The sequence below is a fragment of the Pinus tabuliformis genome, chromosome 3_2 (assembly GCF_031772625.1).
Source record: "Pinus tabuliformis cultivar Carrire ecotype Pingquan chromosome 3_2, CPIR1, whole genome shotgun sequence".
Classification (NCBI taxonomy): domain Eukaryota; kingdom Viridiplantae; phylum Streptophyta; class Pinopsida; order Pinales; family Pinaceae; genus Pinus; species Pinus tabuliformis.
Window position 1 is genome coordinate 807,802,256 of NC_142302.1, and position 27,732 is coordinate 807,829,987.

General features: G+C 36.8%; 1 protein-coding gene across 1 annotated transcript; it reads right to left on the reverse strand.

Annotated features, from left to right (window-relative positions):
* Positions 1-4,227: 4,227 nt before the first annotated feature.
* On the reverse strand, positions 4,228-7,094 carry LOC149183060 (cysteine-rich receptor-like protein kinase 2). The gene is made up of 7 exons (XM_089414808.1): positions 6,389-7,094; positions 5,994-6,146; positions 5,772-5,899; positions 5,472-5,688; positions 5,023-5,254; positions 4,768-4,918; positions 4,228-4,668 (listed from the first exon to the last, which is right to left on the reverse strand). The coding sequence occupies exons 1-7, from the start codon at positions 7,092-7,094 to the stop codon at positions 4,228-4,230; spliced, it is 2,028 nt and encodes a 675-aa protein (XP_089270934.1).
* Positions 7,095-27,732: the final 20,638 nt, after the last annotated feature.

The following is a 27,732-nucleotide window of genomic DNA, read 5'->3' on the forward strand; positions in this document are numbered from 1 at the left end:
TAGTTGAAGTCCTGCAAACCCGTAGATTTGATGACCTCGCATATCCAATGGATATCGGGTCATAAAGTGATTGAAAATTAAGTTCAAAATCAGACCCGAACATTTATAGATCAAGGATTTATATTCCTTATCAGCTCCGTAAGATCGGGTAAACGTTGTGCAAGTGGTCCGTCTGATATCGCTGCCGACCGTTGGATCAAGTGTGCCTTGATCAAACAATGGAGGATCACTAATTAGTTTCGCATCGCAATATTTCATGAGTGAATGAACCTTGGCCTTAAGAAAATGCGATTTGCGATGTGTGATTCTTAGAGGAATTGTAAAGCCTCGTTGATCAGGTATAACATCAACCATCAGATTGGGTAGAAGATCAACGGTGGAGATTGAAGCTGATAAAGCTTGGGCTTGAGCGAGCCCGAGAAGTTTATGGACGTGAGTTTAATTTTGTTTAAGTTTCAGAGGATGAATGGAAATCGCACAGCAGCCGTTGATCTGGGGAAGTGAAATTGACGATGGAAGATTGAACGGATAAAGGTGAGCGTCGGAAAATGTGCAAAGACCGTGGATTGGCGGAAAGGTAAGGTTTACGTATGCTTTGTGGAGTGTTTGTATTATATAAGAATTATAATAGAAATAAAGCGGATAAAGGTTTTATGGGTTAAGCTCGAATATAACAAAAGTTAAAGAGTGGGGTTTGGTTAAAATGCGTGAGGCATAAAGATTAACTAAAGTTTATGAGGGTGTATAAAGTCCTGATGGAAAGGATTAATTAAGGGTCGAAATGATTAATTAAGGGTCAAATTGTGGTTAGTCAAATATAACGTTTCCACATAAAAGATAATAAAGAACATTAAACCTTGGTTTAAGAAGGTTTTCACCTTGGATCAGGTGATTAAGGCCTGGGACCAATGACATGCAATTTTATTTGCATAATGTGGGTATTGTCACGCTGGCATCACCCAATAAAGTTTGAAAAAGTTTTAAGAAAAATCCAACCAACTACTTGATATGCAATTTTATTTGCATAATGTGGGTATTGTCACGCTGGCATCACCCAATAAAGTTTGAAAAAGTTTTAAGAAAAATCCAACCAACTACTTCACCACCTTATGAGACTGAATGATATTTACGACTAGAACTTGGGCCCAACGCTCCTCTTGTTAACTATGCCACCATTCACAACCTCACGCCCAACTCAAATATACTTACTATGAATTATGACAACTAAGTTTAATAGGTGAATGTCAATGAATTATGACAGCGAAGTTTAATAGGTGAATGCCAAATTTACATTTTAATTTCTTTTAACGGAGTCACTTTTGGTGTTTCAATTTTTTTTCCCTACAACATCAAATATGTTTAAAATGAAAAAAAGAAAAGGCATAGTCTAATTCGCTATTCTTATTTTTTTTTTAATATTTTTAAAATTAAAGTTTAATCTAAAATTACTCTTTTTTTTAAACAATTTTTATTCAAAAAAAAATTTATCCATAGATTGTAATCTAACTAGCTTTTTTTTTTTTTTAGTTTTATTTTTTCTTTTTTAAATTTAAATTATTTTTTTATTTTGAAATTAAATTTTAATTTATAAAATAATTTTCAAACATTAATTTTTTTTTTTTTATCATCATATTTAATTAATTTTATTTAAAATTTCACCCTTTATAAAAATATATCATCAAATTCTCACTTCAACTATCTTTTCTAGGTATGATTTTCCAAAGCTATCATCAAATTCTCACTTCAACTATCTTTTCTAGGTATGATTTTCAAAGCTTTGGAAGTGGTAATGGCACTAAGCACACACGTTTCCGAACACTCGTTTCCTATTGATTTTTGAAGAGCATAACAATATAGCATGATCTATCTCTACCTTTTGCTCTGCCATTTTTACAAATTTTATGAGTAATGCTTGAAATTGTAATGATTTATTGTTAAAAATTATAATTTCACTTCTAAATTTGTCCTCATAAATATGGTTAAAAATGATGACAACTTATTTTATTAACTCTTTCATGTTAATAATTGTGAATTTTGATTTTGTAAATTAATTACAATGAACTAGCTTGATGCGGGAGGAAGGGAATTGGTTGTGAATTGGGAATTGGAAATAGGGTATTTATTGATTACGCCTAAATTGGTTGTGAATTGGGAATTGGAAATAGAGTATTTATTGATTACGCCTAATTGAGTTTTTAATGGCTACATGAAGGCATGAGGGAGAGTATGGGGCTCCTTGAGTGGAGGAGATGTTTTTTACTTTCCTACCATACTTTGTGGATGGTGTGAGGAAGGTTAACATGCAAGTCAAGTTTAGAGGAGCACAAAAGGGAGAAGCAAGGGGAAGAAGAAAGATGAGAGATGAAGGAAGAGACATTGTGATTCAACATGACCAGAGAGAGGGCATTCAAGGAACAAGTAGGAGATTGTGCGCTACATTGCTAGATATACAAGAATCGTAGTTGAAAAGAATGGATATAACAAGATTGGATCACAACAAGCTGGAAAAGCATAGGTGAAAAGGAATAAGAGAGCACATGCGAGGTCTATGTCATGGACATAGGAAATACGTGTGGTGAAACATAGTTCATGTGAAGGAGAAAGGACCTCTAGATTCCTAGTTTGGATGGAGGACATATTAACTTGGGAATCCTAGTTTGCATTGGGTATAGTGGGCTCTAGATTCCTAGTAGGGTGGATGCAATGGGCTCTAGATTTCCTTGAGGGTGGAGATAGTGCACTTTGGATTCTCGGTTTAGGGTGGAGTCACTATGATATGGATTCCCAGCTAGGGTGGAGTCATTGTGCTCTAGATTCTCAAAATTGGTGTGGAGACCATGGAAGCATTACTAGTTGGTTTTAGAGGGTGGAGGTGGTGTAACCACTATGCTATGGATTCCCAGCTAGGGTGGAGTCATTGTGCTCTAGATTCTCAAAATTGGTGTGGAGACCATGGAAGCATTACTAGCTGGTTTTAGAGGGTGGAGGTGGTGTAACCTCTGCATTTCTTGTATCTGAGGGTGGAGGGGGTGTAACCTCTTGATTACATATTTTTGAGGCTAGAAATGGTGTGATATTTGGACTTCGTGATCTAAATACTTACTATGTTTAATTCTTTTGAGTATTCATCCTCAGGTTTTGAATCTGTTCGAGTAAGGGGCGTAACCTCTTGATTACATATTTTTTAGGGTAGAGATGGTGTGATATTTGAACTCCCTACTCTAAATAGTTAGAGTGTTTTAATTTTTTTGAGTATTCATCCTCAGGTTTTGAATCTGGTTCAGGAGTAGTTGATTGCAAAAAAAATTTCAATGTAGTTATCTTAAGATTAGGTGAAAAGTTGAAGCCCCAATCTTAGTTACTAACCTTATATTTCTCAATATAATATAAGTACTTATTTGAATCCCTGTGCGTTAAGTAATTGCTCACTATGATATTAAACATGCATATGTTGATTTTTGGGGTTATTGATGAGGAAAGGATTATTTCCTACCTGAATGATGAGGATGTATAACTTTTATATTCATTAATGAGCTTGTTATCATTTTATTCATAAGGGCATTTAGGAGATGTGAGCTTGTTATCATTTTATTCATAAGGGCATTTAGGAGATGTGGGAAACTCTCTTAAATTGATTGATGTTACGAACCTTAAGTTGATTGTGTTCAGGAAGTATGGGCCGGTGAGTCCATTAGAGGAACTGTGCCTTTATGCATATCTGTAATAATACAAACCCATTAATACGCATCTAGGATGTGAGCTTGTGTAAATTAAGCTTAGAAGGATAGCCCATATCTGACTAAGGGTTGAGGTCATCCCCTTGATACATATATAAGTAAATAAACATAGGAGGGGTTTGCCATGTGTCGTAGGCATTCCTTGTTGTATACACAATAAGTCGGCCAACAACCACGTAAACCTATCTAAGTGTAAGGGCTTATCAGAGGGGTTGTTTTCGCTCTATGACAAACAAAATCTCTGTACATCTCTGTCTTGCCCCAGTTTGGAGGCTTAGGCTGGGGTAAGGCAACAACATGAGGCGAGATACAAGGATGTTCCTTCTCCAAATATGGCGTAGCACTATTTCTCCAGAAATATATTATATATATCACCAACTAATAGACACACCAGCGACGCTGAAATATCATGTAATACTGCAATTTGCTCCAATATCATGCTCGCGCTAAACATAAAGTAAATAGATAATGAAAAAACCATCGCATGCATCTATTCGACTCTTGACTGAGGAAACAATGAAATGGTCATAGTTCCGGCAGATTGATGAGAAGAAATGGCCATAGTTCCAAGGGATTGATGAGATGCTGCAGCAGCAGAAGCTGACGTTGCATAATCGGTTGCGGCGACGGAACTCGAAGGTCTGGTTGCAGCTGCAGAAGTTGAGGTTGCAGAGTTGGTTGTGGCAGTGGAACTTGTAGGTCTGGCTGCTGCACCACCTACGAAAGTTGGTTGAGTAGGATGAACACGAATCTCTATATCGTTGGTTAACATGGTTGCAACCCATGACATCGCGGGGCGCAGCCCCGAAGAACCTTGAGTGCAAAGAAGTGCAACTGTTATCACCCTTAACGCCTTCTCTCTTGGATATTGCCCCTCTAATTTTGGATCAATAATATCCAAAACTTTACCCTCTTTGTATTTATTCCAAACCTGCAGGATATTGGCAAAGTTCATTCTTTGAATTAAAGGAGCGTCTGGTTAGAATCATAAACCAAAGTTATCTGACAATTTATTAAAACAGAAACGAACCCATTCTAAAAGAATGCACATAGGGCCTGGCAATGTTGCATCCACGCACTTTCTCCCACTCAGGATCTCAAGAACCACGATACCGTAACTATAAACATCAGCCTTTTCCGTCAATTGCCCATGAACTGCATACTCAGGTGCCGTGTAGCCTCTGCCATATAACAAATTTGTGGAAACATTAAATTAATGCTAGGACTATAGACCTTAAAGAAATTTATTTTTGAAAACAATTACTAAATGGATTTTACAACTTACAATGTTCCTCCCACTCTGGTCGAGACATGGGTTTCACCTTCTGGGAAGAATCTCGCCATTCCAAAATCTGCTATTTTAGGATTGAATTTGTCATCTAAAAGTATATTTGCACATTTGATATCTCTATGTATAATGCGCATGTCCGAATCCTCGTGTAGGTACGAGAGGCCTCGTGCTGTGCCCACTATAATGTCTAAACGGTTTTCCCAGAATAGACCATTTCCTATCTCTCCTGCGTATCTCCAACAATAACATTCGGAACCCTCAATACAAGTAATAAAAGGTTAAACATGATTTCTGAAATTAAAAACTCGAATGCTCAAATCAACAGCTTTGATGAGAGTAACGTAGCCAAGAAATGCTTCAATACAATGAAATACTTATATACACGATTTTAGAAATTTAAAACTTGAAACCTGAAATCCACAGATTCAATGAGAGCTACATACCAAACAAATGCTTGTGCAGACTGTTGTTTGACATAAATTCGTAAACCAGCAAGCGCTCGTTCCCCCGCGTGCAACATCCGAGTAAACGAACAAGATTTCGGTGACGGACGCTGGTTAGAAGTTTCACTTCTGTCAGAAACTCCTGCGCGCCTTGAGTAGTCTCATGCCTTCCATTAAGTTTCTTAACAGCGACATCCCTCCCATCAGGAAGTATTCCCTGCTCACCAAACCTATTATAATTAAACTGCGAACAATGCATATTTCAGGACCAACTGAACAAATCCGTGTTCGAAATTATACCTTATAAACTTCACCAAATCCTCCTTTACCGAGCATGTTGCTTCTGTCAAAGTTTCCAGTGGAATCCCTTAGAACTTCATACTCAAAGAAAAAGTGTTCGATAGTGTCCCTTGCTGTTACATTTTCATCTGCGCAGAGCACCATGACAAATATTTTCTGATAAGGATTGAGTACGACAAAATTAAAAAACTCAACGGAGTAGAGCAAGGAAAATATAATCACCTGATCTATCATAGCCATTTCGATGCCCGATACGTCTCCAGAACAGTACCAAACACAACACCGCAAACAGGGATGTTCCCCCAATGCTTCCTAACAAAATATACACTATTTTGGATGACGATTTCGCCGAAGACGGTGTCAGATTCGTAGATCCTGCGATTAGAAGGAAAGCAAAACAATCAACAAACACAGTCACATCTCGAAGCGATCAACCAGATCAGTTAGAATTAGTTAAAAACTTTGCATGCAGCACTTTTCCCTCACAAATCCTGCAACAATATCTCAATGAACTGCGATAATCTATGTCTCTTTGAATCAACAGAGACTGCATATGTTAATTAAGCAGCAAGAAGTTGCAGGCAATCTAAGAAATCTCGTACTGGAAGTCAGGTTACCGGAGAAAAACGAGTAAGTTGAGTAGCGCATAAAACAACCCGCCTCGAGACCTCGACCTTCTTTCATGGGAGTACATTCAAGTAAAAGATTCCGAGCATAATTCAAGCATGTTTGGCAACTGCTACTGGTAAGGGTGGGCGAACACTGAGCGAGACCATATAAGGAGTCATCAATAGAGCCAGTCGCATAACTGTTATTTGCAGAAGCATTTTCTATGAGTTGACTCGATAGGGCAGTGGCTCTCTGAGAGAATGCCTGTGGATCGCTGTCATTTTCGGAGAAACAGTAATGAGTAGCGCCTGCGTCCCAACTGTAATTCTCATAGTGGAGGATATTACTATAATTCTCATACTGGAGGAAACAACCCTCTAGATGAATACGACCACCACAGTCTACGAGACACGCTGCTTTTATTCGTTTAGCCGCTTCCCTGACGCAGTCTGAGCACTTGCCCGGGGTTAAATACTTCCGACACACTGCAACACCATAGACATTTTTTTCCGATGAAGTAGCGTAGCCATTTAAGGAAACTTTTGAGGAGAGGGATTCTAAAACATTATCCCGACTTTGCCAAAAGGTTGTAGCATTAGCATCGGCATAAATTTGGTTGCACCCTAATTGATCCTGATCGTCCGCTGCTACAGCTACTGAAATTATCAGAGCCGCTGAAATAGCCAGAAATGAAAAACTCGTAGCTTCCGCCATGTGTTGAGCAAATGAAAATGTATGAATTGAAACGCAATGACTGCATATCTCTTAATAACTATTACATGAAATCCTGATTATGGATATACGTACACCCAGTTTGAGTCTGTTAGTCAGGCACTAGACGCAAAAACCATCCCATTACATTGAAACGATGTGCTGAACATCGAATCTTGTTGCGAGGGAAGCCGCCGAGTAAACTTCACCATTGACTAGTTCAAAATGGCGTTGTCTACCGAGGATACAATTCACCCAAAAAGTTACTTGCAGAAGAAAAGTTATTTTTGATTGGAATATGTAATTTTTAATTTTAATTTTCTAAAAATTTGATTATATGATTGTTGAAATGTTGTTTTTTTAATGGAAATAGATTAGCACTATAATAAAGGTTGGACTTTCAAAATAAATTCCTTAAATTTAAAGGTTTTCATATCTCCAAACAAATTTTCACAATTTCAACTAAAAACCTTTGGTACCTTGTAAAATTTCAAGTTGTATTTACATATCAAATTTCATCCTTGTACCATCACCAAACACCCACCCAAAATCCTGATGTGTAACAGGCAGCTCGATTTTAACCCAAAAAATAAATAAATAAACCCAAATTTCCAGTACTTTTGAAGCGAATTGATAGCCTCCTGAAACTACTCTGTTCAAAATAGGGACAGGACATCGCAATGTACGTTCGAACTAGAAGGCCGGGAAAGACTGATGGACTGTGACGGACTTTGACTTAATACAAAACCGTCTGAGAAGCAATTGGCAGCCTGACAGGCCACCAAATTTTATGGACTCTCATTTACAATGTACGGCTCTTACCCTTTTTACACGTTTTTCAAAGCTTGTGTCACTTGCCATTTTTAAAGATGTCCACTAAACATGGTTGAGATTGTATTCGTTTGTTGTTAAAAATGAGGGTGAAATTGTAACCCTTTTTATAAGTTTTTCAAAGCTTTGGAAGTGTCACTTGCCATTTTTAAAGATATGTCCACTAAACATGGTTGAAATTGTATTAGTTTGTTGTTGAAACTTAGGGTGAAATTGTAATTAATGTAATTTTGGTTTTTTATTACTTTTATTATTAATTTAGTATTGATTGAGGCAAGTTATAATTTTTAATTTAAAAAAAAAAAATTTTTCAATTATTTTTTAAATATTTGATTGAACTATAATTTGAAGGTCTTATTGTAATTTTTGTATTGCAATGACATGTGGATAACTGTATAAAATTTTCAACTATAATTTGGGAATGTAGTTACAATATTTATGGCATGATTTTAGATATTTGTGCAATAGATTTCCATTGTTAAGCTTCATAGGAAAACAAAACAAAATTAAAATCTTGGAAAATAGTTCATACTTAGTTAACATATTCACCATTAGTTACTGTCATGCATAATTTAAGCAAGTATTTGCAACAAAAAAAAATGTATAGAAACAAGATGTAAACAAATATGCTTGAGGAGCTATTGTCCACCATTGTTTATGCATTCTCCAACATTTTAATAAGTAAGACTAAAAATGTAAATGTGCAGTCTTATTAGTCGTTACTATCCACCAAAAATTATGCAAATCCTTGCCTCTTTGCCTCTTAGTAGGCAATTAGTTTTTCCACTTTATATATCAATTTGCAATTTTCCAAAAGCATAATATAATTTCCACCTAAGTGGCAAGGACTAAGATGTCTTACAACACTTAAAGTTTTCTTTGTTGATGACAAATTTCTAAAAAGAAAGAAATAAGAGATATAGTTTGAAAAATATAAAACTAACATATTTTCTAAGTGGAGGAAAAAAAAGGTGGATATCCTATTTAAATAATTGGAGACATGATTTGTGATGAAAATCAATTTTCAAAGTGTCTTCTAGCAAAGATAGATGTAAATGCATATATAATAAAATGTGGCTTGAAGGTCTTGTGATAAGTCAATTGCAATTAGAGTTTTTAATGAAGCTTGCAAAAACAATAAAATGATGAGATATAAAGATTTTTTCTAGGGACTACTGGAGTTTGAGGAAATACACACTCGTTCTGTATTATGAAAATTTCTTTTGTCATCATTATGATCCAATTAGTGATTGAAAACCACAAATCAAAATGAATACCAAGTGATCTATCTATTAGCAAAGAAATTATTCAAAGACAATAATGGTCAAGTGCATGTTGTAGGGATGTGGAATAAAGATCAAACCTTGGTCGCTTTTTACTAAGAATGAGAAGGGAAAGCCTCTACCTCAACCCTATCTCCAAAATCATAGTTCTCATCTTTTCCCTTAACCTTGGCATGTTTCCCCCCACGTCCCATAAATATAAATCTGGAAATAACTAGATTAAGGCTTCTACATGCTAATGACTCCCTTTATGGGGATGGGTTTCACTAGTGATGTCTTGTGACTTTCAACTTACAAATTGTCATTCCCAATGATGATGAACACGTTTTAGATAAATAAGTCACACCAAATCCACCTTAAATACTTGGATAAATTTGTGGCATTTGTGGCTTTTTATTTGCAAAATATAATCGATTTGAAAATATAACATGGGCATGACCTTGAATAATCACATCAACATGCAAATAAAGAGCAACCTACGATGGGGCATGACCATGAATGACCATATCAACATGCAAACAAAGAGAAAATTAGTGAAATATTAGTAACCATAGAAAAGATGGGCACGACCTTGAATAATCACATCAACATGCAAATAAAGAGCAACCTATGATGGGGCATGACCATGAATGACCATATCAACATGCAAACAAAGAGAAAATTAGTGAAATATTAGTAACCAGAGAAGCCCTTAGAGATGGTGAGCATAGTGAATTCTTTAAATCATGAAGCAAACAATAGTAATGGAGAGAAACTTAAGCTCAAATTAGATGGAACCTCGAGATAATGGAAGAGGGCACTCATATGTATGTTTATCAATTGACTCGAAGTTGTAATTAGTATGCATGAATTTATGGTCTCAAGATTTCGATGATTGTTTAAAATGGAAAGAAGATGGCAATCATTTGGGAATTTTGAGGTGAAAAATGAGATTCAAAACAAAAAATGTACTAAAACAATTAACTAAATAAGAACTAATAGGATTCAAGATGATGATAACATATTGAGTGGTAAATATTTGGAGGTGAAAGAAGATAACTACATTTTTAATTGTGTTTTCCACTTATCTCCTTACAAATTTAGTCAAATAACAATTGTATACACCCTACACCCGTTGGATGCTGAATTAATTTTGACATCCAATGAATACCCACGTTGCATACTTTTGAATTGACTTGCATTGGGAAAAATTGAAAATACATGAAAAAACATATTCACCTATTGGATGCATAATTAAATTCTACATCCAAAAAGTAACGAATCCACATACTTTTGAATAGACCCACATCGGAAAAATTAAAAATGCACAAAAAAGTGTGTTAATGGATGTGAAATTTAATTTTTCATCCAATATGTGTACACTTCACATTTGATTAAAACTGGATAAAAAGAAACACAATTAAAAAAATTAGTATTTTTCTTTTTTTTCAAAACTCGTATTTTATTATTTTAACTATTATTCTATTATTTTCCTTAAGAGATGCATTTTAAACCTCAAAATTCCTTTAATGATCGATTCTAAAAAATAATTGTTACATCATTAAATATTTATAAAGATTTACATAGCTTTCCCACCTATAAAACACACTATAAAACAGTGCAAAAACATCGGTAAAAAAAAATCATGACATAAATAAAGATATATCTGGACAAAAAAGATGAATGCAGTTTGGAATGTTCACATTGGCAGAAAAAGTACCCCTGAATTATAACAAACTATTGAGCTGAAAAAAACATATACCTTTCTCAACTTCCCTCTACAGATGTGGAGGAGGCTCTTTCACAAAACTCAAATTATTTTTAAAAACATTTTAAGATTAAAACAAATTAATTTACAAAAAGATGAATGGGATGGTTACATCATTTACAAAAATATGAATTTAGATGGTTACATCTATCTGACCATAAATCCTTTTAAATGCTAAAAGGATAGCTTGATGATTTAACAAACAGCCATCGAATAAAAGGTAGGTTCTAAATATAACTATTTAGAAAAGATGAAACCATTCCTTAAAAAAAAATGCCTTCAACATAGTTAATTTTTTCAGTTCAATTCTTTTTATGACTGATAATAAAAATTGAAAACCACATAACCACACAACGTTTTATAAAGTTTTTTCCCTTAATAAATATAGGGAATGCATATATGGTTTTCTTATTTCAAACTCTAATTTCTCCATTCAATGAGATAAATGTTTTAAAAACCTAAAATCTTTTCTCATGCGTCTTCAGTTAAGTTTTCTTAGTCCAAAACGGGAATCTTGATTTACGTGAAAGTCTATTGTTATGACAATGAACAAAATTCCGAATGAAAGCATCACCCAGATCTCTCATGGCTTTCAAGCTGCCCAGCCTTGCTGTGATTATGACGGCATAGCACTCTTCTATAGCATATGTCCATATTTTGTTTGAGTTTCCAAAGTAATTATTTTGCGCGGAACGGTGGCCATGGACTGCAGCGGAGAAGTTGTCATACCGACACATTTTTGGCAACCGTTTGATGACCAGATACGAAAATGATATTTGAAAGGTTTAAATTTCTCATTTAAGATCATTTTGGCACAACTTTCTTCAATCCAAAACGGGTTTGAAATTGGAATTCTTTTCGTGTATGTCAGCTTGATGTACAGCCAATTGTAACAGGACAGGTAAATGGTTTGACAAATTATGACTAAACACGTGGCAAATCTTAAATCTTAAATTGTGACTAAACACGTGACAAATTGTGACCGACGAAGGCATGAACAGAACCTCTCCCTGAAACCACGCTTTCGCATAATTATTTTACCCGCAGAATTTCTGTGGGTTTTCAAATTGATATGGTAGAACTTATGCTGAAGCAACAATGTTTCAGTTAAGATTTTTGAAAGTACATAGTTTCTGTTAAGATTTTTGAAATTACATAAATTTTACTGTTTTATTATACTTGTGGAAAACAAGTTATAAGCTATCTTGTAATTAGTTATTAGTCAAATTATTTCTATTAAGAACTAAAAAAATTATTATGAATATATTAAAAACCAAAAAATATAAATATTATAAAGTTTTCCTGATGTATTTCATTTATTTTTATTAAAACAAATATTACAAAATAATTTTTTTATTAGAAAATAAAAAATTATTTTTTAACATTTTAATAGTGGAAGCTTTTCGTTTTTGACGGCTGATAAATATTGAATTGAAAATTTTTATGCGGTTTAAAATCGATTTGTTAACAAAAAAAAAATGAAAATAATAAAATTATAATTCATTTATAAATTTCACATATTTTTTCTTGAAAGTTTTTCAAATATGGTATTAAATTAGGTTGACATGGTTTTTTAGCTTTAGAAATTTGTTGGTTAATATAAAGATAGGAAACTTGTGGGTTCATGTATTTGGGGTATAATGGTAAAGGGTGTTGTTTATGTGAGACTTTTCAAAAGTTTTTTGGCTTATTTTCCAATCTAGTTTGTTTATAATTTGGCAAGGATGCATTGAAATCACAAGTTTGATGCGTGAACTCTTCACAATCGAAGTGCCGAAGGGGTTTTTTAGGGTGTTGAATCGATATGTGCAGTCAAGATTTCACCACAAATTTTTTTGTCGGATTCTAGACAGAAAGCCATCAGAAACTCCAAAGAGTCTCACATATAGACAACTCCCAGTGCCAAGTACGGCCCCTTCTATAAAACTTTCGATCACATGCAAGGTTGTTGTCGTGTCTCATTGGCCCTGCTTAAAGCATCTCCATCCACTCAACATTTATTGGCACTATCAACAAGACAACGCATGCCCATGATGGATGTTGGTTTGCCACAAAGATCGACCATGACAAAGGAAATCCAAAGTGCGCAATTTTGGACTTATAAAAGATATTTAGATATGGGGTTCCTGTATTTAAGCTCTAAATTAAAGAAAATTACTATTTACAAAATCTCGTGAACCTCCAACGGAGAATGAAGCTTGAAGATGAAAATGATACTGGATTGGACTACAAGCAATCTTCAACAACCTCTTGCCTATACTAGCAAACTACACTCCAGGATCCTAAGAGAACCTCAGATGAACTTCAGACGAACTTCACTCAATCACAAAAAATTTATGCATAGAGATGTAACACAAAATGAAAATTCTTCTTTTTATTAAAGAAATTGGGTATTACAGTAGATGTGTATTACAAACAGATCCAAAGATCGTCAAGACACAAGACTCTCTCGGGCCAAACCAAAGATTGAATGCAAAGGCATTTACCAGTTATAGTAGCTCATTATAAGCTAGGAACTAGAGGCTTCCTCGCTTGTTGCAGACTCTGTCTATGAACCAGAATAGTCTAAACCAAAGGAATCTTTACCTATGAAAGCTCGGCCACTTTAGATTCTCACAAGACTCACAGGTCCTAATGTGCAGGTTTCTCAAATTTTCAACTCCCAAATTCTTACACACTAAACTCTCTCAATCTCTCTCAAACTACTAATGCCCCAAATGGTTCTCCTCCCCATTATTTATAACAAGTTGATGGGGGAGAGGGAGCGAGGAGAGGGCGGCGAACGGACAAAAGGAATCATATGCTACTACTAATATTCACTAATTTATTTTCCGTAGATGCTCTGAGATGTGGATCAAGCCGCACTAATTGTCGAAGAAGTGCTCTGAGTCTTAGAGAATCATCTGACAAAGGCTTATAATAATGAATTTTGGGACAGGGAATCATCCTAAAACTATACAAAGTGGAGATGTAAGGCATCCCATGATATATTTATTTACATGGTGGAGATATTATCAGAATCCGACCCACTGGTCACACTCATCGTCAAGTGACTAGATTTTTAGATTATTTCACACATTGGATGCTTTTATCATGCAAAGCCCACTAGAAATGAATATGTGTACAATAGTTATGGTCTCAACATATTTGTGCCAAGGAATCATTGTTTGTCATATCTTCCACTCGTGTCCCATGCTTTTGAAAAGATTCGACGAACTATCATGGGCTTCCCAAGTACTATTTGATGCTTTATTTTTGTCATGACTAACAATTGGTGATGTTTAGCCATAAAATCCAAAAGAATCCCATCGTCTGGGAATCTGTTTAAATCTACTATAGTTTTATAGGGTTGGTGAAAGCAATCCATAGATTCTTCACATGCTTGTTTGTAATCTGATTGGAAATAAATGGGGTCCATAGAAGTTTTGTTGACGTCAAACCATGCCCACCATTCTTTTAACTAGTATAGTCGATGTAGTAGATGAGTGAGAAATATTGATCCAAATTTTAAGAGAGTGTAACAAGTATCATTTGGTTTGTCTATGCAAAGTAGGCTCAACCGTAACCTTTTATATCTCGAGAAATCATAAACAAAATCAGGAAAAATAAGTTATGGATTGTGTTGAGGCCACAAGAGTCTATGGAATTTTAGATCTCTAGCTCTATTTGTCATATAACATTTGTGGAAAATATTAAATTTGTTATTTTCCTGTTGCCAAATTATGTTCACGGCTTTGAAATGAAGGTCTAAGGCATATTCTTCCACATTTTCCAGATGTCTAGAATGGTCAAAAACCATATCATGGATCCATTTCATGGACTTTGGATAAACCTTACATTCTGGGACAAATGTAGTGTATATCCATGAGGTTGCGGATTTGCGTCTAAGACCTGAGTGTTTCAAAGCTGTCATGTTGATTTCCAATAATTTATATAATCTTCCCAATTCATGGAGTCTGGAATTTTTCAGAGAGTTTCATGACCAAGAAAATAATCCCATTCAGTTACTATAACCATTAGATGGGACCGCTCTTGAAGATTTTTTCTGCCGAGAAAATCAGGAATACATTTTTTACTGCCCTTGATGTGTTCAATTTCAAAATCAAATCTTGTGAAGAGAGCTTTCCATCGCACAAACTTTGACTCTCCTGGTTTCTTGATGTCTTTGGTTAACACCTTATTCATCGCTGAAGCATCAATTCTGAGAAGAAATCTTTTGTTTATTAGGTGTATATGAAATTTATCAATGCAATTCCAGGCAACTTACACTTACATTCTCAGTGGTTGAATAGTTTTTCTCTGTGGGATTCCACACACCTGAGGAAAATTGGATAATTTTCTCTTGATCTTCTTTGATTTTCTTGAGGAGTCCTCCCAATCCTATGTCACTCATACCCGTTTCAACATTTTTATAGAGACTTTCATTAGAGATGTACAAAATGAGAAGCATTTTTACATTTTCTTTAATATTTTTAACATCATCTCTATGTGCTAAACTCCATTGTTTTGGATTCTTTTGAAGTCTATGATTTATCATGTTTCTGCCTTATCCACAATATTTCTAGAAATTGCAGACATAGTTGAGACAACCCAAGAATTATTGAAGTTGGGTTTTGTCATTAATCTCATCTGGGAATTTGTCTGCAAATGCTACTGCATGCTTCTAAAGTGCAATTTGGCCATTTTCTATGGTACGTCCAAGGAATTTGACCTTGGTCTAGGAAGCTTCCATCTTTTTCTTGCTCAAAACTAACCCACTGCTTTTGACTATCTGCTTGAATTTATTTACATTTTTGAAGTGTTCATCTAATGATTTGGGAAATACTAAAACATCATCAATATATATAATTAGTCAATCAAAATATGGCCTGAATACCAAATCCATAATATTTTTGGAATTTGGAAGGAGCATTCTTGAGGTCGAATGGCATAACATTCCATTGATAATGTCTAGAGGGGACACTGAATGTTGTCTTGAACAGATCTTCTTCTTTGACTGATACTTTCCAAAAGCTTGATTTCATATCAAATTTTTAAAATATTTTTGCCCCTACAATTTTTTATATAAGGTTTACCTTATGAAGGATTGGATAAGTATCATCATCCAAAACATTATTTAATGACCTATAATTTATAACCAATCTAGTTACTCCTTTAATATGTTCAGAAAGTTTATTTACATAGAAGCCATAACAATTCCAAGGACCATTTGATTCTCTTATAAATTTTCTCTTCAAAAGGTCTTATATCTCTTTCTGGCAGAGCTTTCTATATTCTTCACTCATGGATAGAGAGGAAGGCATAGAATGAAATGAGAGGGATAGAGAGAGGAAGGGAAAGAATGAGAGAAAAGGAGGGAGAGAGAGGGGTAGTTGGAGGTAGAGAGGGAAACTCTACAAAGTGTTGTTTCCTGTGCCATAAAGCATTTGGTTCCTATGCAAAAGATTCTTTCTCTAACTAGCCCTTTAATCCTTCCATTTTTATGATGACTGCATCTTGTGTCAATCCTTATTTAATATTCATATAGGACTTTCGATCCTTGAGCTCTTCTACACATTTTTCTATTTTTCCTAATTCATGCATGTCTTGGACCATGGTTGATATTCTTGGTCTTGATACAAAAGATAGCGTGATAGCTTGCAAATATCCTTCTTCATCAGGAACATAAATAAAATATATAGATTTGCCATCATCTAGTCTCGCTGATCCATGGGGTTCTACAACTACAAGGAATGGGTTTCCTAGGATGTAGTCTACTCAAATAACCCCTACTACAAATTTGATGTTTATGCAGTAATTTTCTAGGCAGAGGGTGGCTTTAGGGACTTCATATTGGAAGTTGTATTCTTTTTTTCCCAATCCTATGACTTATCTTTTTTCCTTAACCCAATATTTTGTAAGAATTGAGTTTTTATTTAACACATTTAGGTCAGCTCCTGTGTCTAACAAAGTCTTTAGAATAAAGACTTCCCCTTGTATTTTGAATTTGAGCATGACATGGTATGGTTGGTGCTGGACCACCATGATTTTCATGTTGCTTAATCCTAAGAAATCATCTCCCTTGACCTCATAAATTTCCACATTGGTATTCTTTTTGAAAAGAGGTTGTTGTTTTAAAATATAATCTTCCTGCTTTTCTTTCCCCTTTTCTATTATGGAAACCTAAGTTATAAGTTCACTAACCTCTTTCTTCAAAAAATTTGTTTCATGGTTGACTTCATTTAATGTGAGTATTCTGTGCTTATCTTATTGATTGTTTCTTTGGAATGATTTAGTATTTTTCTCATATGAAGCATAAACAAAGAGGGTCTTTGGGATCGTATCTTTGCTTGAAGAGGTTGAAGTAGACCCTTGATCTTTTATCATAGTCTACACGAATGTATCCATGAGCTTATCTTTCACTTCTCCTTCAGGGAGCATCTTAATGCCTTCTAGGACTTTAGCTTCTTCATCATCTGAACTATGTGTCATGCATATTTTAAATTTATTTATAAGGAAAATTCATCTTCAGTGTTGTATTCTGATTCTGACTCTAAACCTTTGCAATGACATTCTTGTAAATCTGTATAGTCACAACGGTTAACAAGAAAAACTACTTCATGATCATCTTCAGATTTTGTGTCAGAATTACTAAAACTAGATAGTTTATGTAGAATCACAAAAAATTTGTCCCATAATATGTATTTCTTCTTTGATATGAATATTAAGACAATTTTCAGTTTTTGTTGTTTGGAACCACATTTATAGCACTAGATGTGGACTAACGGTTTTCTTTGTTCTCTTTTTTGCCTATCATGTTGGTATTTTCTAACATTTTGTTGGGACTTTCTCCCTCTGTGTAGTTTTGATTCTCCCCCCCATGGACAATTATTTGATGTCATTTTTTTCCACATAACCAATAAGTGAGCCTATTCCAGGCTTCTTATTTGTAAGTCCTAATATGAATATCTTTAGGACTATAATAGTGTGAATTTGGAATTCTAATGTAGGATATTTTTACTTTTCTTATTATTTGGGGTTTTGCAAGATGGTTCAATTTTCTTTTTGAGATTTTCTTGAGGGCCTTCTTCACCCTTATCTTTTGTACAACAGGATCATCTATAGATAGACCATATTTGTTGCAAATATATCTATTGTAAGGTAAACTAGGAAAATTTTGTATATATTTATTCACCTTCATATTTGTGCATAGTCTAACCAAGGCTTTTGTTATGATACTATATATTTCCCCCCAAGTATAATATTCATAGGGGTTTTGGAAGACTCCTTGAATTTTTGAGTAATCTAACAGTTAGAAGGCAGAGCTGCAAGATACACCTATTTCCATAAGAGATTATTGCTATCTTTTAATTCATAGATTCTTTGAATCAAATCCCTATGGAAGTCTTCCTTTGGGATATTTTTTTACATTTGAGATTCATTAATATCAGAGAGTGTTTATTTGATATTTCTGATTTTGAACCACACTAGTTTTCAGGGATGATTGATGTCAGAGCTCCAATCATGTTATTTTAGGGATTCCCATATTCATTATGTAAAATATATCCTGCTTCATCTTTAACTATTTCTTTTGCCATTGTATCTACCAATGTTTGTGAGGATTCTATTTCCCACCATCTTCTAAGTGTACCAATAGAACATGGAATTAATGTATTATAGACTTCTAGTTCAATTTTACGCCTCATGCACATTATTTTATATTCAGTGAACAATTGATCATTCATATGTTGTTAATTTTAGGTATGTTCTATGCTTAGAGAAATTTATTTCAATTTTCACAGTTAGCTCAATATTTTTTCCAGATTAGCAATCACATCAACATTAAAGTAAATTGCAGATAGAACATAAACATAAATCACAGAAGACAAGCCAAGACAAGAGGACACAAGAATTTGTGCTAGCCATGGACAAACCCCAATGTGGGGAAACCCTTGATCAATTCTTCTTAGATATTCTTCAATAGTTCAACAGAGAGAGAGAGAGAGATAATATGTTTACAACAGACGTAAACACTTTGACTTATCTAGATAAGGGCATAGATTATCTCTAAGAAGATGATACATGAGATTAGTTGAAGACATGCTGCTTCAACTAATTCTCCAAGTTGACTCCTTCACCTATCGTTGTGTTGCATTTCATCACCATGTTGCACCTCACTGCGCTGTGCCATGCTGCACCCATCATCACTATGTTGCATCTCATCATGCTTCATTAATCACCACTGTACCCATCATCATACTGCATTATGTGTCATTGCTGCATCATGTTTCCATACTGACCTGGCAGTTCCGGCTGTTCCTTACAGCTCCGACTGTTCTAGCTGTTCCTGGCAGCTCTGGTAATTCCTGGCAGTTCTAGACGTTCCAACAGTTCTAGCAGTTCCGGACGTTCCAGCAGTTCTGGCAGTTCCGACAGTTCTGGCTGTTCCTTGTAGTTCCGACGATTCTTGGAAGTTTCGACAGTTCCGACTGTTCCTAACAGTTCCAGCAGTTTCGGCTGTTCTGGCAATCCCCGACAGTTCTAGTAGTTCAAGCTGTTCCCGGCATTTCCAACAGTTCCCGGTTGTTCTGGCTGTTTCAACAGTTCTCAGTTGTGCCCGGCTATTTCGATAGTTTTAATTGTTCCCGACAGTTTCGACAGTTCTGATTGTTCCGACAGTCCCCAACAGTTCCGGCAGTTCTAGCTGTTCCCAACAGTTCCCGATAGTTTTGGATGTTTGGCTATTCCGGCAGTTCCTAGCAATTCTAGCAGTTTCTGCAGTTCTGGCAGTTCTGTCAATTTCGGCAGTTCCTAACAACTCTAGCTGTTCCAGCTATTCTAGCAGTTCCCGGCTGTTCCAGCTATTCCTAGCAGTTCCGACAGTTCCAGCTGTTCTGGCAGTCCCTGATAGTTTCGACAGTTCCAGCTATTCCTGGCAGTTCTAGCAGTTCCCGGCTATTCCGACAGTTCCTGGCTATTCCAGCAGTTCTAGATGTTCTCAGCAGTTCTAACACTTCCAACAGTACCGAATGTTCTGGTAGTCTCCAGTAGTTATGGCAGTTCTCGGCTGTTCCAGCAGTTTCGGCTATTCCTGGTAGTTCCAACACTTCCAACTGTTCTGGCAGTCCTTGACAGTTCTGACAGTTCCAGCTATTCTCGGCAGTTCTGGCAGTTCCCGACAGTTCTGGCTATTCCGATAGTTCCTGGTTGTTCTGACAGTTCTAGATGTTCCTGGTAGTTCTGACACTTCCAACAGTGCCGACTTTTTCGGTAGTCTCCAGCAGTTTTGGCAGTTCCAACTGTTCCTGATAGTTCCCAACAATTCTAGCTATTCTGGCAGTTCCTGACAGTTCCGGCAGTTCCTGGTAATTCTGGCTTCTGCCCTATAGATTAGGGTAGCGTTATCGCTTACGATCTCTCCTCCTATTAAAACCCAAACACAAGTAGAGAGGAAGAGATCCCAAGTGTGTTCAAATGACTTGAAGGCCACCTCTATTTATACTAAAATGTTGAGCACAAGTGGGGTTTATTTGGTTGCTGGCTGACCTTGACGAATTGTCCCATAACACAAGTAAATCCATATCTCCATGAATACTTATCGAAATTGGATGATATTTAGATCAATCCTACACCCCTCGATCAGAGGGATCTAAGAAAAATATAAAATTCCATTAATAAGATGACCCACATAGAGTTTGGTCCTAGTTGCCAATTTTAACACTCTCTCTCTCAACTAGGGAGAACTCCCTCTGCTGATCCATATGTCCGACTGTACTATCTCTGCCATCAGTGCCCTGTACTGCTCTGCTTTGTTGGACCATGAAGAAGAAGAATTGATCGAGAATGTCTCATACCATTCTCTACTGACCCGAAGTCAGTTTCATCTGAAGAGAGTGTGTTACATCACTCTTACTGACTTGAAGTTAGTTTTATTGATCCTAGATCAATATCACAAGAGAGTGTCTGAAACCACTCATACTCATCCCACATCAGTTTCATTGATCCCAAATCAATGGAGGTCATCCTAGCATAGGGAGTATGGTTGATACAACAATACGTCCATCGATAGTACTACTATGGTCCCTGACCCCATTTTCCTGCTCATTGATTAGATGAGAGGTACTTCCCATGAGTCCCAGACTACATGGGTAGGATGTGTCGACAAGAGAACTAATCATCCTATCCACAGGAGAACAAATCATCCTGCCCCACAGTCGCCATGGGAGAACTAGTCATCCCAGACCACAGGAGAACTAATCATTCTGATTCATAGTTGCCACGAGAGAACTAATCATCATGGCCCATAGGAGAACTAATCATCCTGTTCCACAGTTGCCATGGGAGAAATAATCATCCCGGTCCACAGGAGAACTAATCATCCTGTTCCACAGTCGCCATGGGGTATCACAAGGGAAGGTTGAAACTTTCATCCTGTACATAGCACACCACCAAGGGAGGGTGAGTTGCCCTGTGGGAATTATGTTGCTCTAGTAAGTACCCCAAGCCCCCCAGAGCTCCTAGAGCTCAATGTATGTGACATGTGGGACCCTTATAAGAAGGTCTCTCAATGACTCCAAGTCGTTTGGGAAAGTCATAGATTTGACATTTCCCCAGGTCTTTGACAAAATGTTTGTGACTTGTAAATCAGTCTCAATGCGATGGAGCCTCCTCGCTTATCGACTTACCATAACCTAGACAAGGCAGTATCTAATTTCTATCTGCTAAAGCAATTATTGAATATGGGATTCCTCAATAATTGAATTCCCCCACTGGTTATAAGAGAGAATCATAGTGGTATTCATCATGTGTACAAACAACTCACTTAAGAGCTTCTGCAACCATGCAACTTCACACGAGATCATACTTGTAGCTATATATTTGGTCTCGACAGTGCTTATAGCAACCAACTTCTGCTTCCTACTCATCCATGATATCAAAGCAGAATCCAAAGAGAACCAGCACTGAGAAGTGCTCTAGTGATCCTCCACATTGCCTTCCCAGTCAACATTCGAATAATCATGCAGTTTCATATTTCTGGAAATGTTCTCAATCCATGAGAGATTGCGCACCAAAGATATCCCAGAAGATTCTTGGCACCAATCCAGTGAGGCTCAACCAAATATGAACTCACCATGCTAACTGGAAAACATATGTTTGGATGGAAGTTCACCAAGAACATCAACGCGAATGAGTTTATGAAACTCAGAGGCATTTCCCAAATCTGGTCCAACATCACTACCATATAACTTTTGAAAGTTAAGATCCTCGAGGTAGTCACAGGCTTGCATTTTTTCATTCCACATCCAAAATCCAACTCCCTCTTACTTCTGCAAATGAGAGGGTCTGCACCTGTCAGAAATAGGTCATCCTCATAAGGTGCTAGTATGAGAGGTCTATCATCCACAACCTTCAAACAATGGTTTGGATAGGCTTCACTCTTAGTCAATCTCAGCTTCATCTGACAGCTATCAATCCTCAAATACTATGCGTGGGGAGTTTTGCTTCAAGCCATAGAGGGATTTCTTGCACTTGCATACGTGAGATTCCTGATCATGAATCTCAAATCCCTCAGGTTGTTCCAAACCTGTGGGCTTGCTACATGAGGGGAATGGTCCCCTTGTAAGATTTTCCTTTGGTACATCTTAGACATGTATTTTCATGCTCTTTTTGAATTCAGGCATCCATGTCACCATATGACTCACCGACCTCCGGTGTTATGTGTCAATGGACATGGTCCCCAATGGACTTCCTGCAACTTGATACAACCTTGAACTCAAATACATCTTTGAAAATTCTATTTTCAAACACGTACCTTTCCATCGATGAGTGCCACCCTCTAACCTTTGACTTCCATTTTTGAAATGGACACCAGGTTCTTCTTGCAATCAGGTACATAAAAGAGATTTTGGAAATGAATCGAGTTACCCTCATTAAATTGAGGGGTAACATTCCCTACACCCTTTCCGGGATAAGTGGCATCAACTCCAAGTATAATCCCACAGTTGTTTCCATCTCTACCAAATTAGAGAGTGCACCCTTCTCTCCGATGAAGTGCCTTGAAGCACTACAATCAATAAGCCAGATTCCCAAAGAATTTGAAGGAGAGGCATAATACAAGATAACACTCCTTTATCTTATCAAAAACAGCATTTGATTCTTCATACCTGGGGTTCCTTTCTTTCTTTGAAGAGTCAGCCATTTCCTTAATGACTTGCATTACCTGTCATTCCTTTGATCCTTGAAGATGTCCTTGGAATGATTGTTATCTTCATCAAGAGATGTGTCTCTTCCATTCAGACACTCCTTCGCATAATGGCTGAACTTATTACAACCAAGGCAGCTGCCTTTCCTTCTACCCTTATATCCGGACCTCCCATTTAAGTGATCTTTAGGCAGGCCATCAAAAACTTCTGTTGTGCCATTATCATAATATTCTCTGCTTCAATTTCACCCTTGGCGAATTTGAATAGGGATGAGGAATCCATTGATCCTTTTTTTTTCTTTCCCAACTGTCTTCGATGAATGCTCTTTCATTCTTGCTTGGGCATTGTCTTCACCTCAACTCTGATACCATGTGAATTTTAGGTATGTTCTACGCTTAAAGCAATTTATTTCAATTTTCACAATTAGCTCAATATTTTTTATAGATTAGCAATCACATCAGCATTAAAGTAAATTGCAGATACAACATAAACATAAATCACATAATACAAGCCAATACAAGAGGACACAAGATGTGGCACTAGCCAAGGACAAACACCAATGTGGGGAAACCCTTGATCATTTCTTCTTATATATTCCTCAATAGTTCAATAGAGAGAGAGAGAGATAGTACATTTACAACAGACGTCAACACTTTGACTTATGTAGGTAAGAGCATAGATCATCTTTAAGAAGATGATACATGAGATTAGTTGAAGACATGCTACTTCAACTGATTCTCCAAGGTGACTCCTTCACTTATCATTGTGTTGCATTTCGTCATCATGCTGCACCTCACCGTGCTACACCATGATGCACCCATCATCACTATGCTGCATCTCATCACGGTTCATTAATCATGAATGTACCCATCACTGTACTGCATTATGTGCCATTGTTGCACCATGTTGCCATACTGACCTGGTAGTTGTCGGCAATTTTGGCAGTTCCATTTGTTCCAGCTATTCCAGCTATTCTCGGCAGTTCTGGCAATTCCTGACAGTTCTAGCAATTCTGACAGTTCTGGCTGTTCCCGGCAGTTCCGCCAGTTCTGTCGGTTCAAACAATTCTGGATGTTTTAGCTGTTATGGTTGTCCCCGGCTGTTCAGGCAGTTCCAGCAGTCCCTGGTGATTCTGACAGTTCTAGCTATTCCTGGCAGTTCTGGTTGTTTCGGTTGTTCCAGTGGTTCCGACAATTCCATGTTGTTATGATAGTTCCGGTTGTTCATGACAGTTCCGGCAGTTCTCACTGTTCCATAAGTCCCTGAAAATTTTGGCAGTTCCAGCTATTCCTGGCAGTTCTGACAGTTCCCAGTAGTTCCGGCAATTCTCGACAGTTTCGACAGTTCCTAGTAATTTTGGCTATTCCGATTGTTCTGGTAGTTCCTGACAGTTTCAACAGTTCCAATAGTTCCCAGTAGTTCTTGCTTCTGCCCTATATATTAGGGCAACATTATCCCTTATGATCTCTCCTCCTACTAAAACCCAAAGACAAGTAGAGAGGAAGAGATCCCAAGTGTGTTGAAATGACTTGAAGGCCACCTCTATTTATACTAAAACGTTGAGCATTCTTCGATGATACAAATGACAAAACCTCCTTTCTATATATAGGAGTCTAAGTAGTCACAATATAATCCAGCCGACCTAACAATAATAATATAAAGCCACACAAATAACAATAGAGGGATTCTATGGGGCACAGAAATAACAATATGGGGGTAATAGGGGCACAACAATATAAATAAGGGGTATAACTACAATAGTAATGGGGTAATCACTAGTATTATAGGGACCCAACATGCCCCTCTCCTTCAAAAAAGTGTTGTCCTCAACGCTTGAGTAGTTCTGGATACTTCTGCATAAAATTTTCATCCTCCCATGTGGAATCTTTAGCAGATAAGTTCTTCCACTTGATAAGATACTCTGAAATTGATCGATTTCGTAGCTTTCGAGTTCTTGTTTCTGTGACTGCTTCCGGTTCCAATATAATTTTTCCTTCCTCGTCAAGTTCTGGCAATATTGTTTGAACTGGGAGCTTGTCGCCTATAACCTTCTTTAAACATGAAACATGGAAAACTGGGTGCAATCGAGAAGCTGCAGGAAGCTCCAATTTGTTTGCCATAGTACCAATCTTTTGCAACACCTTGTACGGACCATAATACTTTGGTGATAATTTATTATCCTTCTTAGCTTGCTTTAGGGACATTTGCTTATATGGTTGTAGCCGTAGGAATACCCAATCACCTACATCAAAACTTCTTTCACTGCGATGTTGATCTGCCTGTTGCTTCATTCTATTTTGTGCCAACACGAGGTTATCCTTTAAGAGTTGGAGGACTTGTTGTTGATGTTCGATGTGATGTTCCACTGCCTGAACCTTAGAATTTTCTCTTAAATATGATGTGATGGATGGTGGTTGGTACCCATTAAGTGCCATAAATGGGGTCATTTTTTTTTCTGTATGGAAGGAAGTGTTATACCACCATTCAGCCAGAGGCAACCATTTGACCCATTGTGTCTGTTTATCAGATACAAAGCAACGAAGATATCCTTCCAAACATTTGTTTACTATCTCAGTTTGCCCATCAGATTGAGGATGATAAGATGAGCTATGAGCTAACTGAGTACCAAGACAAGAAAATAATTTTGTCCAAAAATTTCCAGTGAAAATGGGATCTCTGTCACTTACAATAATCTTTGGGTTTCCATGTAGCTTTTGAACTGTTTCCATAAATGCAGTAGAAACTGTACTGGCTTTAAATGGATGTGATAATGCACAAAAGTGTGCATACTTGGTAAGTCTGTCAACTACCACCATGATGACACTCTTTCCCTCAGACTTGGGTAAACCTGTGATAAAATCCATTGAAACCTCCTCCCAACGTTGGCTTGGAATGGATAAAGGTTGTAATAGACCCGGTGTCTTAATTGTTTCAACTTTATTTTTTGGCAAACCAAACATTCCGCCACAAACTTTTGAATATCTGATTTAAGGCCATCCCAAAAAAATTCCTTCTTAACCCTGTGGTAAGTTTTTAAAAATCCTGAGTGCCCTCCTAAGGGAGAAGTGTGCAATTCCATAAGAATCTTTTGTTTTAGCTGGGAATTCTTACAGAGGTATAAGCGATCTTTGTACCATAACGAATCATTTTGCCAGCTAAATGTATCAGAGGTACTGGAATCTTGTTGTAGCTTTCGAATAAGTGCCCACACTTCTTCGTCATTCTTCCATTCCTCCTTTGCTTCGTTTATCCAATCTGGTTGGATAATAGAAATGGCACACAACAATGCTTCCATATCCTCATCCTTTCTTGAGAGTGCATCTGCCACCACATTTTGCTTCCCTTTTTTGTAGATGATTTCAAAGTCATAACCCAACATCTTTGTGACCCACTTTTGTTGCTCTTCAGAGGATAATCTTTGTTCTAAAAAGTATTTAAGGCTATCATGATCTGTTTTTACCTTGAAGTGTCTTCCCATTAGGTAGGGTCGCCATTTCTTAAGTGCATGGAGTATTGCCAACATTTCCTTCTCATAAATAGCTTTGCTTAAAAACTTTCCCTTGATTGGACGACTTTCAAAAGCAATGGGTCTTTCATCTTGCATTAGAACAGCACCAATTCCATTTCCTGAAGCATCACATTCCACAATAAAGGTTTTTGTGAAGTCCGGTGTAGCTAAGACCGGTGCTTGGCACATTGCCTCTTTAAGATGTTTAAAGGCCTTTGTTGCTTCCGGAGTCCATGAAAATGAATCTTTCTTCAATAATTTTGTTAGAGGTGCTGCTATTCTCCCATAATTCTTAACGAACTTGCGATAATACCCTGTCAACCCAAGAAATCCTCGCAGATGCTTTATGGATGTGGGGATTTTCCATTCCTTAATGGCTTTAATTTTGCTAGGGTCTACCTTAACTCCTTCATGAGATACAATATGACCCAAATATTCCACCTCTTGGACTCCAAAGAAACATTTGGATCTTTTTGCATATAATTGTTTCTCCTCCAATAGTTGTAGCACCCTGTCAACATGTTCAACATGATCCTTCCAAGACTTGTTGTAGATTAGTATATCATCAAAAAATACTAACACAAATTTTCTAAGGAATGGTTTGAAAATTGAATTCATCAAACCTTGAAATGTTGAAGGTGCATTGGTAAGGCCAAAAGGCATGACCAAAAATTCATAATGACCCTCATGAGTTCTAAATGTTGTTTTTGGAATGTCTTCAATCTTCATTCTGATTTGATGATATCCCGAACGAAGATCCAACTTGGTGAAGTAAATTGATCCATGCAATTCATCCAGTAATTCATCAATGACAGGAATGGGGAACTTATCTTTAATAGTGAGCTTGTTGAGCTCCCTATAATCTGGACACATGCGCCATGATCCATCCTTCTTGTGCACCAATACTACTGGAGCTGAGAAAGAACTTTGACTCGGTTGAATTATACCAGCCTCTAGCATTTCTGCAACCATACGTTCAATTTCACTTTTTTGGACATAGGGATATCTGTACGGCCTGATGTTTGGAGGAACACTTCCTGGAATCAGATGAATAGCATGATCATGATCACGCATAGGTGGGAGACCTTTG

Coding starts and splice junctions, on each gene's coding strand:
- LOC149183060 (XM_089414808.1), bottom strand. CDS start 7,094: ATGGCGGAAGCTACGAGTTTTTCATTTCTGGCTATTTCAGCGGCTCTG. Junction 6,147..6,388: donor AACTTACTCGTTTTTCTCCG/GTAACCTGACTT, acceptor TTCTAATCGCAG/GATCTACGAATCTGACACCG. Junction 4,919..5,022: donor ACCAGAGTGGGAGGAACATT/GTAAGTTGTAAA, acceptor GTTATATGGCAG/AGGCTACACGGCACCTGAGT.